This window comes from Meleagris gallopavo, chromosome 1, assembly GCF_000146605.3.
Source record: "Meleagris gallopavo isolate NT-WF06-2002-E0010 breed Aviagen turkey brand Nicholas breeding stock chromosome 1, Turkey_5.1, whole genome shotgun sequence".
Taxonomy (NCBI): Eukaryota; Metazoa; Chordata; class Aves; order Galliformes; family Phasianidae; genus Meleagris; species Meleagris gallopavo.
In genome coordinates this window covers 48,509,761-48,529,690 of record NC_015011.2, presented here as the reverse complement: position 1 = coordinate 48,529,690, position 19,930 = coordinate 48,509,761, and the positions used below count along the sequence as shown (strand labels likewise).

Below are 19,930 nucleotides of genomic sequence, written 5' to 3'. Positions count from 1 at the left end.
TGCAGCACTCAACTATCATTGCTGAATGCTGGTTCCTCTGTTTCTTCCTTTTAAAAAAAAAAAAATTCTGCTTTTTCCCTTTTTTCCTGGATGCTTTGTTTAGAATTGTATCTTTAGTTATTTTTTTCCTTGAGGTGTGTCTTCTGGATTTCCTTCCACCTAATTAGGACAAATAAGTGGTTCTAAATACTACAGAAAAGTGGTCAGTTCTTTCTCAGACACCAGTGGGATCTCTCCTCCTACTTCGTTGTTCCTAGATGATTACAAATTACATTTCGCTGTTTAGTCTTGAGAAGTGAAATGCAGTGAAGGACTACCGTGGTGGAATGTGGATTGTCCTGAACAATTTTTATGGTAAATGATGGCCTTTGCAGTGCAAGTGTGCTGTAGATATGGGGGGGGGGTAGGGGAGGGTTTGGAAAAGCATGAAATATTTTTGTGCTGTTTTGAAGTTGTGAATTGCTTCGGGCCATCTTCCCAATTTCCTAATTGGATATGTCATGTTTTTATGTAGTTACATCAGCTGGCTTTTGTAAGGTGATATTTTAGACAGTTTGAGGCCTTTGGGGCGCAATGCACTTGCCTGTTGTTGCTTTATCAGAAGCACTGCGGTGTGGAAATTGGAACAAAGTTTAAAATTTACCGCTGTCAAAGGTTTTGGGATACTTAAATGGCAGTGGCAAGGACCCCCTTTTTGTCTCCAAATGTACTGTTGCTAGTCAGAAATGGAATGAATGCAAACCATGCACAGAAAGCTCTTAGTTAATGCCAGAAGCTCAGAAAAAACATATATATTTTGGGTTTATGACAGCTATTCCAATGGGAGGAACAGTTTGTCACTATGTGATGTTGTACACCTTCAGCGTGAGCAGTTGCCAGCAAGATGATGCTGTGAATCCAGAAACATGCCACCTGTTGATTAACTAAAGCTAAACTTTTTTTTTTTTTTAATAGCACCTAAATAATAGCCACTGGAATAATTTAGATTTTTTTGTGTGCTGCTAACTTGGGTGTATGGTGCTAAACCAGTAGTTTTGGATCCCTTCTCGTTCCTGGAAGTCAGTTATGTCTTGCAAAACTAAAACTGAAGTATTTTTTAGTTTAGCTGTTGTTAAGACAGGGTAGTAGGTTCTGAATTAATTGAAATGTGCTTAAGCGTTGGCCAGTTCAGTGATGTTCGTATGTCATGATTCTTTCAAAATAGGATTACATACCCAACAATTATTAATGAGATTCATTTTTATGTGTAATTAATATTCAGGAGTTCTCAGAATAACATAAGCACTTTCCTTGAGCGCACCTGTGTGCGTTATCTCAGTTCCTAAACAAGTTTCACCCCATTCTTCCTCTCAGCTGCAAATATTTTTACAATTTCCTTCTATTCTGTGATATCTCTCAGTCAGTAGGAAATTCTGTCACACGAGTTACTGGTGTTATCCAGATTCAAATGGGAGATTGCAGGGAGAGTTTGAAGAAGACATTTTACTGATTATGACCTGTTCCTTTCAGTTCTGTGCACCTGGAATACTGTGGTGTTCCTACAGAGGCAGCTTATGTGATGTGAGCAGAAGGGAGGTACTTGTTGTAAGTCATGAACTTGGTGAGCTCCCTAAAAAATGCTTAAGGAAAAAATGTAGCCTGGGACTCCTGACTCTGCAGAGGGTATTGTGCAGCTTCAGAGATATCTTACCTCAGCTAAATGAATTGCTGCAGTTGGCTGTATTAGAACCAGAACATAGAGAATATTGTGCAGACTACGCTGTTCATGCATGTGGGACTGTTGTGTCAGAGGATGACAATTTATGTACTCTAGCAGTGTGTAGATATATTGAATTGTTTCCGTAATTGCAAAGTAACTCATTGAGCCTGATCTTGCAGTGCACCTGGATATTAAATCAGTATGTGTAATTAAGTGCTTAGTGCTTAGGACATGTCAGAGTTTTGGGGGGGGGAGGGGAGGAGAAGGTAGGATCCCTCCCAACTTTGTTTTTCCGGAAGAGCCTAAGTTGTGGCTGGGGTTTCTTTGCTTTCATTTTTGTTTTCGCTTCCCTCTTGCTTCCCTTGGGCAGTTGGTGGCTAAGTAATTGAACTGCATCTGCTTTTCTTAATAATTTTTCTTTGCAATCCAGACAAGCATGCTGCCACATCCCAGAGCCTAGCTGTTGACAGAATTAGATAATTTGAGGATCTGAGTTAAAAGATGTATCCGTGATATTTACATTCTCTTCTGACTGTGGCAAAGACTGGGATTCTCCTTGCTGTACCATCTTTGCAGTGTTACTCATCTGCATGTCATGTTCCGCCTTTAACCCAGTCTGGTTTTGCTGGATTCTAGTTTTTTGAGCTAGTTTGCTAATTAACACTGTTATTGTGCTAGAAACATAGCTTTATATTTTTTACAGTAATGGTAGGAAAATGGTCAGTCTTTTAAATAGATACTCACTAGAGGCCTTCTCTTATTAGAGATAGGAATCCATACTCTTTTTATGACCACGATTCTGTGATGAGGTAGGACGTGTTATTGGTGTAATAATTGGTATTATTAAATAAATAAAAAATAAAATTAACAGCAGTTCTTTCGCAGGAAGAGACGTTAGTGGTTCATAAGCATTTGGTGATTTAGCTGGAATTTTTAGTGCTTTTGCTAGATACTAATGCTGCGGTATTTCAGTGTCCATCCTATACCAAACTCTTTCTGGAAAAAAAAAATAGCCTGTTATTTTGGCTAGCTTCTGCATTACTTCATAGAACCATAGAATGGCTTAGGTTGGAGAGGAACTTGAAGATCATCCATTTCCAACTCCTGTCATGGGCAGGGCTGTCCCCACCAGCTCAGGCAGCCCAGGGCCTCATCCAACCTGGCCTTGAGCCCCAGGGATGCGGCACCACAGCTTCTGTGAGCAGCCTGTGCCAGTGCCTTACTGCCCTCTGAGTTAAAAAAAATTTCTTCCTAACATCTAACATAAATTTCCCCTCTTTTAGTTTAAAGGAATTCTTCATCCTATTGTTACTAAACCATGTAAAAATTCTCTCTCCCTCCTTGTAAGCTCCCTTCAAGTACTGGAAAGCTGCAATGAGGTCTCCTCAGAGCCCTCTCCAAACTAAACAAGCCCAGTTCCCTCAACCTTTCTTCACAGGACAGCTACTCCAGTCCTCTGATCATCTTAGTGGCCCTCCTCTGGACCCACTCCAACAGCTTCACATCCTTCCAGTACTGGGGGCCACAGACTTGGGTACAATATTCCAGCTGGGGACTTACAAGGGCAGAGTATTGGGGCAGAGAGCCACCTCTCTCTCCCTGCTGCACCCCTCTCTTAATGCAGCCCATTAAATATTGGCTTTCTGGGCTATCCACCTTCAGATATTTTCAGTCTGAAGCAGCACGGATATTAGCCTTGCTTTTTGGCTGATACTCTCATTGAATGGGGGTGGATATCACATACGTGTTTAAAGGTAACAAAAGTCTTTTATTTCACCTATAAGGTGTTGTGTGTTGTGTACTGGACTGCATGGTTAAATAATGCTGTTCTAAATGGCTTGCTGGATATTTCTGAGATGTTTCAGAGAGCTGGGTGATAAATAATCGTTTAGTTGAACAATTCACTTTTCACTTCTTTTCTATAGCATTTAGAAATCAGTAGGGAAAGATGGACCATTTACAAACAATGGTGTGGGTATGCATTCACTTATTGCAAAATAAATTGGGAGTTAGAGTTTTATTAGACTTCTTTCTCCAGAACCTTAGTTTGTAGCAACAATTTAAAATGCATTGCTTGTTTTTTTGTTTGTTTGTTTTTTAAAAAAAGCATCCTCACTTTAGGTATGAAGCTGCTACTGCCTTTGGGACATCATGTCGTTAAGGTGGTAGTGCTCACTTAGAAAACTATTTCAAAGTGATGGAGCAGATAGCATGTTGTGCCTGTGGGTCAGCACTGCTTCACATGTTCGTTTCTGGATGGAAGGCTAACGTTTCAGTCCTGTACCTACAGATAGGTAATGGTTCAAAATAGATCAAGCAGTTCAAAACTTTTGTGAAAAGGATGATACGGTAATGATGAGAAAATGGAAATGTGTGTACATGTATGTAGTGTTAGTAGTGTGCCACTGCACTGGTTGTTGCTGCATGATGGTGCTCGTCTAGTGCCTGGCCAGGCAGCTCGCTGGCAAGAGCCGCTGCCTTTATCGTGTGGCAGCAGAGGGCAGGGTGGAGCCAGGACTGCTGGCCTGAATTGGCAAGGAGTATTCCATACCTCCTGATGTCATACAGAAGGCTGTAAAACTGGGGGGGAGTTATCCAGGGGCAGTTGCTGCTCTGGGGTTGCTTGTTGTTAGTTGACGGCGGATGGTGGGCAGTTGTGTCGCTGGCAGGCAGTTGTATTGTTAGCTAGGTTTCAGTCAGCATGTGTCGAGCAATTGCATTGTGGCTCTATCTATGTAGTTACCATTACATATTTGTTTCCATTTTCCTCTTCTGTCTTAGTGAATAGGTTTTATCACAATCCATGAATTCTATTTAGTTTCCAGTTCTCTCTCTCATCTCACTTGCGGTAGGGACTGAATTAATGCCTGTGTGATGTTTAACTTCTTGCTGAGTTAAACTACAAAAAGGTTTTCTTCTTGTTTTTTTGTTTGTTTTTTTTTTTCTTTTCCCCCTCCCAACAAGTGGTTCCAGTGGCAAAGTTTCTACAGGCTTTGATAACAACAATAAAATCTTGGAAGAGAAATATCCTTTTCAGTATCAGTTTGATGTTTCTGTCATGCAAGATGTGTTTTTAGGCAGAATTTAATGTCAGGCTGCAGCATTCTGGTGGCTGGTTAGCTTACTGTCAGTCTTCATCAAATGGTCTTGCCTCTTAAATAGCTTGGTGGGTCGCAGGATAAGCATCCTTTTTTCTTTTTTTTTCCTCAGAACTGGTTGTTGGCCTAATTGTTTGGAGATGAGTGAGTAATAATTATCTTGAATTAATAAACTGTGTTGTGGTTTTAGGGTTTTCTTGGAGGTAGCTTAAAATGCATTTCCAGGAGTGGTGCAACTTTATTCTGTAGAAGTTTGCTGAAACGTAAATCCAAATTTGACCCTAAAGATCAGCAAATAAATCACTTTGCTACATGTGAATTTCTTGTCTTTAGAGAATAATTTCCTAGATTTGGGTAGTTGAGGTAGAAGAATAGTGAAGAGAGAGGGTTGGATTAACAGTGTGTGTAACCATAGCTCTTTTTCTTCCCCGTATCCGCAATATTGCATACATTACATTGAGGGAGAGGAGAGGAACCTATGTTGCTCTTTTGCAATTACAAGTTTTTATTTACTCCACATTATCTGACAAGGTAACTACGACATTTTTCTAAATACTTTGTGAGTAAGCGTTGCTGAGCTTCAGAGCAATTGTCTTTCGTTTCTGTGTGGTTTTTATCTAGAAAAGACCATGTTGGATGTCTGATTTATTTTAATATAAATATATATTTTTTGTCTTCTAGGGTTTCGTTTTTGCACTGAATGTAGCCAGGACGGATCCTTGTGGGCTTTGGCAGCCCTTGGAAACTGTCAAAGGTAAAAATCGACTAAAGTTCAATATTGCATTCTTGAAAGTTGAAGGTGAGATGAATATTTACCGATACTAGTTTTTAATCATTTGTACAATACATTGCTGCCATCAGATATACTTTCTAATGTGTTATTTCTGGTGGGTTTGGATGTGAAAGATTTTATGTTACTGCCTGATGGGATTTGTGTATATCGGCTACAGTTGATTTATATGGTGGCTTTCTTTAAAATCTCATCGTAAATTAACTCCTTTTCAAAGTCACTGATATCTGCAAGTTTTTGGTTCCTGTAAGCAATTAATTTAAATTTAAGCTTTATTTTTCTTCTGGATGCTCTTTCTTGTATCTCATAACTCTCATTTAAAATGACAAAAATTCTTCTGTTCTTTTTTCATATGTTAAATTCTGTGTTGCTTTTGTACAATGAGGAAAAACTCCGTTTAATGTGAAACTGTGGCAATTTCATATGATATAGCTAGATAATCTGTAAAAAAAAAAAAAATCATACAGTTTTGTCTGTACGTGTACATAAAGGCAGTGATTGCAATGATCAATCAAAACTGTTGTGTTAGTAAAATGAGCAGGTTCATTTAAGACAGTTCTTTATAGTACTACCTTCATTTGAACTCCTGTTTTCAAGAATGGCATGTATACAAGTTTGCTGTGTTCTGAAGAGCGTTTGTGTGCTTGTTTTGCTTGGTGCTCTTGAGAGAGTACCTTCAGGTTTTGCTCACCATCTGTAATGGTGACAGGCTTGCTATCCTTTGAGGGTTTTCCTGTGGGCCATATCTGATTCAGACTTCATAATGCATAGGGACCACAATTGATTTTACATTATAAAGCACTTCTTTTCTCTGTAACACATGAAAGACACTATTTTCCTCTTTATTCTGTGATTTCTGCTGGCAATCTGAAGAAATAGTGCTGAAAGACCCATTTCTTAGATAAGGTGCTTAGTTCTGATGATGTCTATTTGACGCCCAGCAAAATTGAATTTATTTGGATTCCAACACCCTTGCTGGTGTGGCTGTTATGTTTCTGAATAATTGACCTTTTTATGTGAGGGAAAGTCAGGCTGAGGAAGTACCTTGTTCATTGGAATTACTCTTCAGGGATTTGTGAGCGTTTGGAAGTTTGGCTAGGTTTTAGTTGCCAGAATTTTCTAGAATGCAGTAGTGAGAAGATGGCTGCTCTCCACTGTCGTGCTTACCCTGTGTTTATGACTGGTAGCTGTGTCCATCATCCTGTTACCGCTGAATGAATTTTGTATGTCTTTGTTTCAGAAAGCGATGGAACACAAATAGAACTAAACATTAAGCTGATTTGGCCTGAAGCCTTATTACTTTATGATAGGATAATGTTATCCTAGGCATTAAGGTTCGTAAGAACGATAGCAAGTTCACATTAGTGAGTGTCTCTACCTTTTCTAGTCACTGTATTATGGTTTAGAGTTAAAAACTATTACTAACTTTATATATGCATCTGCTTGGTGAATTCTGACATACCTGTACGCCATTTGTCAGACTTTCACTGGGGTGCTTTTCACTCATGCTGAAGCTAGTAAGTATTTCCAGAAGACCTCAGATGAATAAAAAGGCTGAGGGGCTTCAGTCCCGTGTGAAGAAGTTTTGGTGCGTATATGCAAGAATGGAAGAAGAGGATTATCATGCTTTGACCTTTTCCATGAGTGGCTTTATTCTACGTTTCAGATCTGAAGCCTTAAATGGACTGTCTGTAAACTTTATGTAACTTTATCCCCAGGGAACATGGTGCATCACATTACTGCTTGTTTTGTTGGCCTCCTTTTCAATCTTACAGGACCGTAATACCACCTGCCTCTCTGTCCTCTGTGTATAAAATAAGAAAGCTACCCTGAGTGTGATCTTTAACACTCTGCTCAGAAGCCTAAGACGTTTGACACTGCCAACAGCATGGAATAACTGTGTTGATTCTTTATGTGCTGGCAGTAGGCAGTTGCTTCCTTGGCTGAGAAGTCATCTTTTAATTGTAATGACTACTACAAAAAAAGTCTGCCACAAAAATGCCTTCTCAGGGATTCGGGAATCCCCAGATGTCTGCTTTTGGCAATAAGGAAGCTTGTAATGCATCATTCTTATGCTAGTGGCTATGTGAATCCTTCCTTTTGTAGGCAGTCAAGGAAAGTAGGTAAAAATGAGAGAATTGAATTGGACATGTAGTTTGTTACTCGATAGTTGGTAGCCTGAAAAAAGCCAAAAACCACAGGGAAAAATACAATTACAGGATAGTACTCAGCAAAACTTCCTCCTGCAGTCTGTGGCTTCAGGTTCTTAAACTCTTCCTGTACCAGCTGCTAGATTATTTTTGTGCATTTTTGTTTTCCCCCAAATTAGAGCCTTCTAACTTCCAGCTTCTTGCCATCCCATATGAATGAGTTCATGCTAGCTGAATGTTGTATGAATGGTAAAATCAGTCATGTTTTGAACGTTACAGCTGATAAAACATGAACTGTGGATGAACTGTCGGGCAAATGAAAAGTGAGTCTTTTTTTTTTTTTTCTTTCTCCATTGCAGTTGCTTCTGCTTCTCCCTCCACTCTCTGAACTATGGATTGTTCTGGTGTATTTAGTCTCTCCACTATGAGGAGCTTGCTTACTGTTGTTCTTGTAACCTTTCTATTTTTTCTAATTTTATTTCATAGTTCTACTTTTTTTTCTTTCCTTGATTTTTAAGATTCTTGTTTTGTTGTTTTTTTGTCTGTTTTTTAATCTTCCTTGAGCAGTATATAAAAGCTCATGTCAAACTTTGCCTCTTTCCATTAGTAACAGGGGATATCTCAGAAAATAAACATAGCAGTTCTGAGGTTCATAGTACTCTTAATGAACAGTGACAAGTCCTCACAGTGGTCTTGCTTTGACCCTGCTGATCTTGCTTTATTTTATTAACTTTCTTCGGTGCTTCTGCAGCTCAAATTCCATCTTTCTTGTAATTCTCATCTGAAGTCGTTTGGTGCCACAGCAGTCCTTCTGGTCAAAGTCATTCTGCTCTTGGGGTGCACGCTGTCTGTCCAACAATGTGTGGAGCTTCCCAATTGCTTGAATGTGATCTTGCCAAGTGAGGTGAGGAAGTCTGTGCCCCAGCACATCTGAGGTCGGGCTGGGAACTGAAGTGTGGCAAAGTACCATGGACAGGGCCCATGACTTGGCTGCCGGAGCCCTTGCCGTGCTCAGGGAGCTCGCCTTGCCGGAGTGTGCCTGGTATGGACGCAAGATCTTGGACGCATGCGTGACACGCATCTTGCATACTATTTGGTACTTCAGACTTCTGATTACTGGCAGAATAACTTATCTCTATCAGCCTTACAGTTGTAATTTCCCCACAGTCTGTTCTTATCAGCCTTCATTTGTTAGAAGGGAAGTTACTCCAGCAGACATATCTTGTGCTTAGGGATTTCATTGCTAATAGAGCCTGACTCCAAATTCCTTTAGGAGCATTTCTTACAGTATTTCACTTGAGATGTTCCTGCCTTTGTTTACTTAATCTCCTTGTTAAAGTGACAAACTCGCATATATTAGTGTTGCTCAGAGACATGCTGCAGACAGGGCTGAAATTTAGATTAATCTGCTGTTAATCTTCTATGAATTGATTATTCCCTTTTCGTAATTTACAGTAGAATTTCTGGAAGAGGATAAAAGCTGAAGATACTTCCAGAGCACTGATTTGTGTTGTGTTAGAAAGAACGGTTTTGTCACACTGCATTCGTAGTTAACTTGCATGCAATGGATTGGGGCACCAAGGGGATAAAATAATGCATCTTCTTGCACTGCTAGCTGATATAATGCTTTCAGCATCTGTTGGATCTCAATTAGCTTATTTCATGCACTTCAAAAAGTCCTATCTGAATATTTGGAGGTGGTTTTGGACAAACACAGCGTGCTTGATTTGTTAAGCTAAATCTTAGGTTTGAGAATCAATATATCAATATATTCACTCAGCAGTGGCACTGATTGTACAACCTGCCCATTTCAAGTTCATGGGTTGTTCAGAAAGCATTTTCTTAATCTGGAAAGGTTATACCTGTTGTGCCTTGTGCTGGCATGTGAAGATACATGGTAAGGTGGAGCACCACATTTGTAGTGACAGTGCTAATCCAAAGGTTTAGCATTCATTGAAAATAAAGCTGTTTGTAACTGAACCTGCTGTAATAGTAAGGTGAGATTCTTCTGAGATCCTTCACAACCTGTGAAAACAAAGAGGGAGGCAGTTTTGGTGAGAGTTCTGCTTTATCCTCGTCTTTACCCAGGAAAGGACATTATTATGCTGCAAGTCTGTGAAAAATGCTGCTGCTTTGCTTGAGACTATGTAATATTAATGAACATTACAGTTTGTTGCAAGGCTTGATAAGCTGTATGCAGCATTTTGTAGCTTCAGACCCTTTGTTTGCAGAATGCATTCTTCAATTCAATTATGTCAACTTCATAGTCATGAAAGATGTTTTCTACCTGTGCACAAAATACAGAAGGCAGTACAGCCTTAGCTTATGAACAGCTTCTAACTTTGACAGAAGAGGTGTATCTAGATGACAGATTTTTAAGCATTCTCTTTTTGACCTCATTATAGTTTGTATTCTTGAAATTGTCAGTTATTAGGCTTGAAATTACTGCAGTGAAGGTGATACAGAAGTCAGCACCTCTGTAGTTTGAGGAGCAAATATGGCACGCAGACTTTAAGTGGCATGTAAATGCTGGTGCAATTGGGGAGTTAAGCATCTTGAGAGGGACAGTTATTAAAGGCCAACCAGCTCTTTGCTTTGTAGTTTTACACATGGTGTGAGCCCTTACTTTCCACAGAACTGGAATTTGGTAAAATGGATTTGCTAATAGCGGATATCTTGCCTTTTTGAATTACAGATTCCTGCTGAATTGCACCTAAAACATGGCTTATACTCTGGAGTGAAAGATTGCCTGAACTTCTTAATCAGTCTTTCTAACTGCATTGCATTTGTCAATAAGTTAAAGTTTTAAGGTAGGAATTTGGAATATAGAATTTGTTCAGTTGGAAATGCACTGACACTGTCAGACAAATTTAAAAAGTTACCAAGTAGTGCTGAACAGTGAAAATGCTGGGAGCTGTTGGCCTTGGTTAGATTGGAAATAGCAACATAAAGATGACTGACTTTATCTGCTTTCTGAACCGTTTAGGGCTTAGACTATATTTATTTCTGAAACAAAGTCAAAGAAAAGTTCCCTGAAATAAGAATTCAGAGTTACTTCTAGGATGACTGCTAGACTTGACAATTTTTCAGACTGATAACCTTTATACTGTAAGCTGAATCTGTGAATCTTGTATTTGCACAAAATCTGTTTTCTAGTAAGAAAAATGTACTCGCCTCTACTCTCTGTAATTATTCCATGTTGACCATAGCTTTAATCAGTGAACACAATGAATGCAAAAAATACTCAACAATGACATATTTTAATGTAAAAAGACACCAGTTTCCTGCTTTTTTCTTGTTAAGTAGAATTGTATCTTCATCCTGAACAGCAGATGCCTTACTTGTTTGTACAAAACAGAAATTTATATATGCAGAAGGTGAGCACGGAAGATTGTAGCCTGGAGTTACTATTCATGTGCACCGCAATCTCATGTAACACTGTTAAAGGCAGCAAATAATTCTTTTTAAAATATATATTTCTTTTTATCTTTTAGGCAGTATTTTGCATTTCTGCAGAGCTTTGCACAGATCCTGTTCCCATGCAAACTGATGAGGGAGAAATACTGGAGGAAGGCAGTCCCAAGGTCAGTGAGGTAAACAGCGCGGTATTTTGGCGGATCAAGAACTTGCTTGGCTGAAATGGGAAATCTGTGGAGTGAATGTTGACTACTGGTAATATTTTTAATAAATAACTGCATGCAATAAATAATATTTATAATAGCTTTCAGGAATGCAGGCTTTTTTGGTAGACTGCTAAGGGTTGAAAGTGTCTGCATTAGGATACTGCCAGGAAGATATGTGGGAACTCTTGAAAAGAACTACTAACTTTGATTGTGTTCTGTTTGTTAGAACTGGAGGGGTTTGTCAAGGTTTCTGTCCCACACACCACCCTGTCAACTAACTAACTTGAAGAATTAGGCATGTGAGTGCAGGTATCGGTGTTTATGTTACCGACTGATTGATCGCTTCATTTCCTTGCACGTGTCAGCATCTGCTTTGATGTTGTGAGGCTGGATGGACTGTTACCTATAAAGGTATCTGTGATACTAGACATACATTGTTGAGACAAGGTTGTTAAGTTTCCTGATGAATTTAATATTGGTTGTGTCCTGTTTTTTGCTATTGAGACCAACTTCCTGAAGGTACAGATGTTGAGTCATGAATGACTTTGGTTTACATAATGTTATGGTCATTATCATATTCTTCAGTAGGTTTGTAAATGTATTTTACAGTCCTTTCTCAATCAATTTGTATTAACTTTGAAATCAATGCATTTTAAAATACGACTTCTAAAGTTCACGAAGATCCATATCATTGTTAGCTTGTAGCTTTCCTATAATGTACTTCACTTGCAGCTGAAAAAGGGAATCGCTGCAGGACCTAAAATTTGTCATTATCAGGCTGTAGCTTTCTGAGACATCTTCTCATAGTTTCATGCTCTAATAGAACAAAACATTGTTTAAGCTCTAGTCATCATGCTAGAAGCTGACTAATTATTATAGAAATAACTTGACGGTTGTCCCATATGTACTTAGGGAACTGTGTTTAATTTTAAATGGATTTGAAGGAAGACTCAGTGGATTTGAAAGAAGATTCAATAGATTAGGAACTGACAAATGAAAACATGTCTGTGGATGCACCTGCACCCACTCAGACAGCTGAAAGCTTCTCTTGAGAAGACTGTGGTTACAGGTACCAGCGGAGGATACTGATGAGAGAAAACATCGTGGTGTGATTAATTACTGTGTTCAGCAGCATGGTCATCAGTGCTTAATTTTCATCAGGCAGAGTCTGTGTGTGTGCGTCTGTGTCTATGTGCTTGTATATGGATATATACACACACAAAGCCATATGTATGTATGTGTGTGTGTATGTATATATATACGTAAGAAAAAAACACAAAGTTCTTAGGTGTGTGTATATATATGTAGGAGTTTTATAAGCTTTATATATGAGTGTGTGTGTGCATATATATATGTATGTATGTATACACATAAGAGCTTTTTGGTTGTTTCCTTTCGTCTGTGTGGCAGGAAGTAGACTGAAGCAACACTTTTGTGAAATTTACTCTTTTTCTCCAGTAAAAAGCATGCTTTATTGTGATGTGCTTAATTTTAATTGGAATGGCGAAGATCATAAAGCTTCATCCCTCATAAGGTGTTCCAAAAAAGTACAGAGCTTAAATTCCAAATAAAGCCTTTTAAAGTAACTTTAGATACCTAAGTGCATATTGTTAAATAACAGGTGTTACACAGAATCAGTGTATGTTAAGCAAAACATTCTCAGGACTACATCCTTCTCATCCTGTGATATACAGGATTACACACTGGAGTGCATGCCCCAGTGTTTCTTTTGACTGTAAATGATAGTCTCAGAACTTAGGGTCTGTCCTAGAAAAACAGTGTGTATTTCACTGTATTGTTCTGCACTTCATTTAAAAGCGTTCACGTGATCTAGTGAGCCATTTTCATAGAGATTTTTTCCCTAAGAAATATTTTTTTTAAGACTCCAGTACTGTAGTTCAGTTTTTCTTCTTGCATCAAGGCTGTTTTTTTTCTCTTCTTTGCAAAGCAGACAACATGAGTTTTTTTGGAAGAAATACTTTTGTTCCTCAAATACATTAATGTAACTACCAATTAATTCATATTTTTTTTCTTTCTTTTCTCCCCCTTTATCCATTCAAAAATATTATGCTGTAAATATTATAATATTTACAAAAATAATATGCTGTAAAAAACCCGGATATAGAATTATTGATAATGCTTATTGTTCAGATCAGTGGATCTTCTGTGAGATGTTGTTTTTTTTCTAGGTGTTTATACCCACATTCAAATCCTTCTGATCCTTTTGGACTTCTCCCCAGCTTACACTCTGTAATTCTCACAACTTACCTGTCCTCTAGCCTTCAATAGAAAAAGATTTTTCAGCCTGTAAATTATATCTCCATCTTCTAGAGTTTTATTTCCTGTGTGCATTCAAGAAGGACATTTGGTATATTAGCAGCTCCTTTGAAGCTCTTGTCTAAAACATTGTAGAAATGGAACCCACAGCTCTTAGGGTTCTTATGAGTTCACTTGCTGCTGATTAAGTATGGTCAAGCTACTTGAGTGACAATAAGTTTGATTTAATATAATATTACATATATTATTATATATAATATAATGATAATATTGTTATTATATATATTATAATATATATGATATATAATATTATTATTATATATTATGTTAAGGCACCATTCGTAGCCTTTGTTCTGGATAATTCATGTCTAGCCAAAAAGAGATTGTGCAAGTGATACATAAGTGATACATAGAAATAAATTACCATTTGTGTTGTCATTCTTAGCATCTTTTATTGGCTTTACCAGAATAATTATGAAAGTAAAGCATGCCAGGTTTCTTTCTTGAGATTATTTCTCTTGAGATTATTTCTTTTATTCTGCAGCCATATGAGGCTGTTCTTGGGAAAGATGAAGGAAAAAAATGTTGAACTTGGTTTTTATATGTTTTTGTTTATATTTTGTTACTGAAGGTAATTGTGGGGTTTTTTTTGTCTTTTTTGTTGTTGTTGTTTTTTTTACATAAGGTCAAAGTTAAAAGGTACTTTATGTCCATATGAAAAAGGCCCAGGCCTATGTGTTGGAATGCCTTGGTATCAGCTATGCTTGAAGAATTTCTACTAAATAGTAAATGGCCTTGCTGTGATTGTGCTCCATACTTTTTTTCTTTTTAAAATGCAAAATGCTCAGGGGTCTGGTGGGTATTTCTCCACTGTTCAGAATTTCTCTCCTATTGTAGGTAGAGGTTGGCTTGAATGAAGTTTCAGGGATGATACCAAAATTATCCTTTGCTGAGATATGATGAATATCTAAATATGGAGATTTAGGTACTGCAAAAATTAGCATTTTTATGGTGCCAGTCTTAAAATAACTTTAAACATTGTGACCACTCATTGTCATAGACCGTGCTTTATTTATTTATTTATTTTTGTCATTCATTCTTTCCAGCGTTGCTTTCCAGCAAAGAGGGGCTTCCCTCTCTCCACAAACAACTGTAGGCTGGACTTGGGGAACCTTACTGTCCTGACAGCTTCCTTGCCAGGGCTTTTCATCTAAACTGGCTCCATTGTTACATCTTACAGTTTCTTCCTTGTTGCCAGGCTGTCAGAAAACACTTTCTGTTAGCAGAACATCAACATAGTAAAGACAGCAGGCAGCTGTCAATAGCGTGCTTTTGATTCCAATAATTAGATGATAATCACTCCACTAAGAAGGAAAAGAACACACACAAAAGTAACCTTTTTCAAAAGTGTTTTTTTTTTTAAAGGTAGTTATTTTTGACAGATGTGGAAGCCTTATTTCACAGCAAATATTGAGTCTATTTTATCTACGTGATCAGCATGGATACCACACAGCAATGTATCTTTCACTTCATAGAAATAAATCAGTGGGTGGGAAGGTGTCTATTTTTTTTTTTTTTTTGGTTTCTTTTTCTAGCATTTTTTTTTCCTTCACTCTTTTAAAGAAATTCTTCCTTCAAACCCAACAACCTCTCCTGCTCCTTGGATTATGATTTCTTTTTTCTACTTACACTTTATGTGAGTTGAATTACTACATACCAATACTGAGCTTTTTCCATCAATGGGCTCAAAACTTTGAAAATATCAGCAAGCACTGAGCTGCTTTTTTGTGGCTCATTTCTTTTCAGCTGTTTTTATCCATCTGTTAAGGATTGTTGCCCAGACAACACTTCTACTTTGTTTCTCAGTTATTCCTTTACTGTAAAATATTGCAAGGGGGATCTAAAAGTTTATGCCTGATTTGGAATTTTTTTTTTAATTATTTCAATGTTGGCAGAGATTTTGAGTTGAAATTGCAAACATCTTTCCCAAAAAATGCAATTAAAATTTTCATATCAAGTGTTGTAATATTTCTTCCTTCCTGCCCTGATAATCTTTCATCAGTGACACTAAAACCCTACGAAATTACAGAGAAGAAGGGTGATGACCTGCATAGTGTATAGAAAGGTGTTTATGAATTGTGGTTTTGGTTCCATGTGGTAGGAGAGAAAAGAGGAAAACAGCTTCTGCCCGCTTCAAATATGGCTGTTTCAAAACCAACAGTGCAAAAATTGAAACTTGTGCTGTTATTCGGTCTCACTGTTCAGTGCTGCTCATCAAACTGTCTTGAGAAAGTTACCTGTTAATCATTGTTTTATTTTGAATTGCCCACCTGTTGTTATCTGTTAGTGAGAATCTTCTCCTTATGTTATTGCCTTTTGTTCTCATTTTTCTTGCCTCCTGGTGTCTGATTTTGAAATAGCATTTTCCTTCTGTTTAAATCACTTCAGAACTATTGATAATGGCTGTGGTTGTTTTATCTGGAGGCATTTACACTGAAATAATGAAAAGGTTAAAAAGTACAGAATGCTTACTTAAAGATTTTAGCTGTTGAAACTAAGGAAACTTAAGCTTCCAGGAGTAGCATTTGTATTTGATTTGATAAGTTACATGTTTTGATATTTGTGAACAGTAACTAGAAGCATTGTTGGGAGGGGAGTGTTGCCAGTTGGGAGATACCTGTTACTTAAAAATAAGGAATGGTTCACTCATTCTTTCTATGGGTAAGCTGTGCTCACTTTTTGGTAGTCGATGTTAACTGAGTTGAGATTGCCAAAAGTTAGGCTGGTGTTGTTGTTTGGGATTTACAGTTAACAACAGTAAGAAGAAAATCATATTTGGGTAGTTAGTTAACAGTAAGTCCAAAACCTTGACACCTCTTAGTGCTACAGAAATGGGTTTCTATTCAGGCAGTGCTAAAGAATTTAAAACATTCAGGCTGAAGGCCCACACAGTGATGAACCCAACAAATTACTTTGTCATGGAGTTGGGGTGGCTCGTTGTTGTTGTTGTTTTCTTTAAAAAGCAGCTGTTTTCCAGTCTAGTACTGGCTTCTGGTACCTGGTGCTTACAAGCTTGATGGGTTCTCTTGTGCAATGACTACCTGCTACACTTGACAATTTTGGCTTATTACAAAGAGCTGGTCTAGTATGAAATGGGGAGGTTGGTGGCCCTATCTGTGGCGGAGGGGGTTGGAGATTCATGATCCTTGAGGTCCCTTCCAACCCAGGCCGTTCTGTGAAGAGCTGAACTTTCAACCTTGTAAGTACCTGGCAAGTCAGAGTTTTCAAGGCTTTCAACTTAGGTTGACATTAGCTCTCCTTTGGGTCCAGAAGAGTCCTATTTTATTTTTTTTTTTTGCTTTTTATAAATCATTCACCATTTATTTGGAACACATTATCAGTTTTTAAACTCTGCTAGGAGGTCATAGAGCTTCCAGCATTTGTTCCCTGATGCATAAGGGTACATTTCCATCATTTGGAACGTGAGTTGTAGGAGTCTTTGTATAAAATACCCTGTAAAGTCTCTTGGAAGCAGAGAGCTGTTCTGTCCAGCAGGCAACTTATACTTCCCTCTAAGCATAAGATCTGCTCTGAGCACACAGGGAATTTTTAACACAAATCAAAAGTAAAAGTCTGTTCGTCTCTCAGCAAAGAATGAAGTTGATTTAAATCTTATGTTAATGAAGTTGTCCTTTAATGATGTATGCTTAAAACATGTAAAAATGTTACTTCTCACCTCTTAAAGACAAATTAACAGAATCCATTTTATTTTCGTTTTTTCTCTTTACCACGTGGCCAACAAAAATGGCCTAAATACAAAAGCTGTACTTAACTGAACCTTCCAGCAGGAAGAATGCTGTTTGTCAGTTTCTAACTAATTTTTCAAATTTCCAGGCATTGTAGCAAAGAGCTGTAAATTCCTGTATGTTATTGGGATCCACTGGCCTTGTGAAACAGTGCTTTCAAAGGTAAAATAATTGAAGAATTTGTGAAAAAGAACATGTAATTAAATAGAGCTGCATGAGCCATTGCTAAGGAATGCTGTTGGTAGCTTAGATTTTTGGATGGTCTTGCAGAAATTCACTGAGCATGAAGGACAAGACTTTGCCAGTTTGACTGTGTTGTGAAACCTCCTTATACACAGTGAATGCTGAAATCTTTAAAACACGGATTACAAAACTGGAAGATGACTCTTTCTATTTTCTGTCCTCTGTGCACTCTGAAGTGCTCTTAAGACACTGAAAGAGAGAGTTAATAAAACCATGTATTTTTTTTCCCCTTGGGAAATACCATCATCTACCAAATTCACTTTAAGGAAGGGCTGCTGTCAGACTGTCCTTTGATTCAGCCTTTTCATATGTGCAGTCCGTGTGGAGGATGTATAATAGAATGGAATCATTCCAGTGAACAGGTGTGCATCTGGTTTCTAGAGGAGGAAAAAAATACGTCAGTCTCAAAATTCAGTTTAGACTTACCTTTTCCATTCTTTTAAAGGTTATTTTTCATAAATACTTTCTTCAGTAATGTTTTCCTGGCTAGTAGCATCTCAGCTTCAACTGATTACAGCAAATGATAAGATGGTGTAAAACAGGGAAGAAAAAAAAAAACAAAACCACCAAACAAAGAAAATAATATTTACTTAAAAGATGGTTCTGCATTTTGGAACTAACATTGTCTAGCCCCTTTATAATTTTTTTTGGTCAGAGATAGGGGCATTGCTTTGTAGGTTTGCTTAGGAAGCGTCTCTTCTCAAGCCAGTGTTCTACTGGTTCACAAGTTGAGACATTTCCACCACCTTTTCAGAAGGTGCTCTTTGATCTCTTTCCATTCAGCACTGGCTTTACAAAGGTTTTGGAACTGGTTGTAGCCTGTATCAATGTGACATGTTAGAGCTCTATATAATCAGCTACTTAAAATCTTGTTGATGGGGAAAAGCATTGATAAATATTCTTAATCTTACATCTCTCCCTTGGTTTTCCAGAAGACAATGTCTGGGGAGGAACTTGAGCCATGGACAGTAAAAGCTTGTCTTAGCCTTGGTGTTTGTATCATTTGTAGTCCGATCAGTTGGGTTGGATCATTAAGAAGTGTAATACTGAGTGATCTCATTGATTTCATAGACTTGCATGATTCTAAAAGGACGGTTGCATTTTCACTCAGTGATCTAGAAAGGATGAATTTGTTTCAGTTCCTCAGACCTTTTTCTCCCCTCTTCTCATTCCAAGTGGAAGAAATGGAGATGTTTGTGAAGAAGACTTCTTGCCTCTAAAAATAGTAATGATGATCTTCATCATTATGGTAGATTGGATAACGTGCAGACAGCTAAGGACAAATGAACTCTGGAAAAGACATTTTGCAATGTCAGTTTCCCTGAGGGTAAAAGCAACATTATAACCACGTCAACATTTCCTGCCACTTGTTTTAAGTCAGTTCACTCAGACGTGTGGTTAGTAGACAAGACTATTACGGAGCGGTTATTGTGAAGAAAGGAGAATGTGATAGCTGTCTGCAGATGCAGTAAGCCTGTGTGGAATGAGGTTGCTAACAAATATTGTGGAAGTGCTCCGAATTCACGTTGATAGGTTTCCCCCGATACAGAGCTTTTGTTTGTGATTGCTAAAAAAATAACTTACTCTATTGACATCTGAGTTTTTGTTTGAGAGCAAGTTTGTGATGTATGAAAGAATGGCTCATGTGCCCCCAGAGATGTGCAGATGCTGCAGTGGCTTGGCAGTCTGTTGGATATCTCACAGATTTGAATAACCCTGAGACATTTGGAAAAAAATATAGAAGCCAGCCATCAGCACTGTCCGTGTCTCTGCGGTAGCTGAAGTGAGCTTGGATGTGTGTTCTAATAACTGCAGCTTTTTTTGTTTGCTCTTGACAGTGGTCAAAAGTGGATGCCTAAGTAAGAGGCTAAAAGGGGGGTTAATGCACACTTGCTGAAGGCTCACAGCCTCTGGCTATTTGTTGCTCAGGGTCTTTCTGGGCCAACAGTAGTTCCTGTGTTTATAGTCCATACAGTAATTTGTCTCTTGTAAACACAGAAAGAAAATGAGTTCTGTCCTGTCACATCAGATCTCTTAGGGACAAATAATTTCAGCACTTCTTTGCCTGGCTTATGTCACTTCAGTCAGTCCTAACAGAATATTTATGGCCCAGTGAAGGTGATTCAGTGCGTAGTGCAGAAGTATAATTTAGTTTTCAGTCATATAATTATCATCTGCTTTCTCAATCGATTAAAAATTCTTCACTGTTTGTGCCAGTTGCTCTTCTGTGGCAATGCAGCACCA

At 38.1% G+C, this 19,930-nt stretch overlaps 1 protein-coding gene across 1 annotated transcript in view; it reads left to right on the top strand.

The window, feature by feature from the left end:
• The window catches only part of TNRC6B (trinucleotide repeat containing adaptor 6B), a 128,593-nt gene that overhangs the window by 10,031 nt on the left and 98,632 nt on the right, over nucleotides 1-19,930 (top strand). Inside the window, exons 2-3 of the mRNA XM_031554331.1 lie at nucleotides 5,479-5,551; nucleotides 11,232-11,321. Of these exons, the coding sequence (XP_031410191.1) occupies nucleotides 5,479-5,551; nucleotides 11,232-11,321 (163 nt within the window). The remainder of the gene's footprint in view (nucleotides 1-5,478; nucleotides 5,552-11,231; nucleotides 11,322-19,930) is intronic.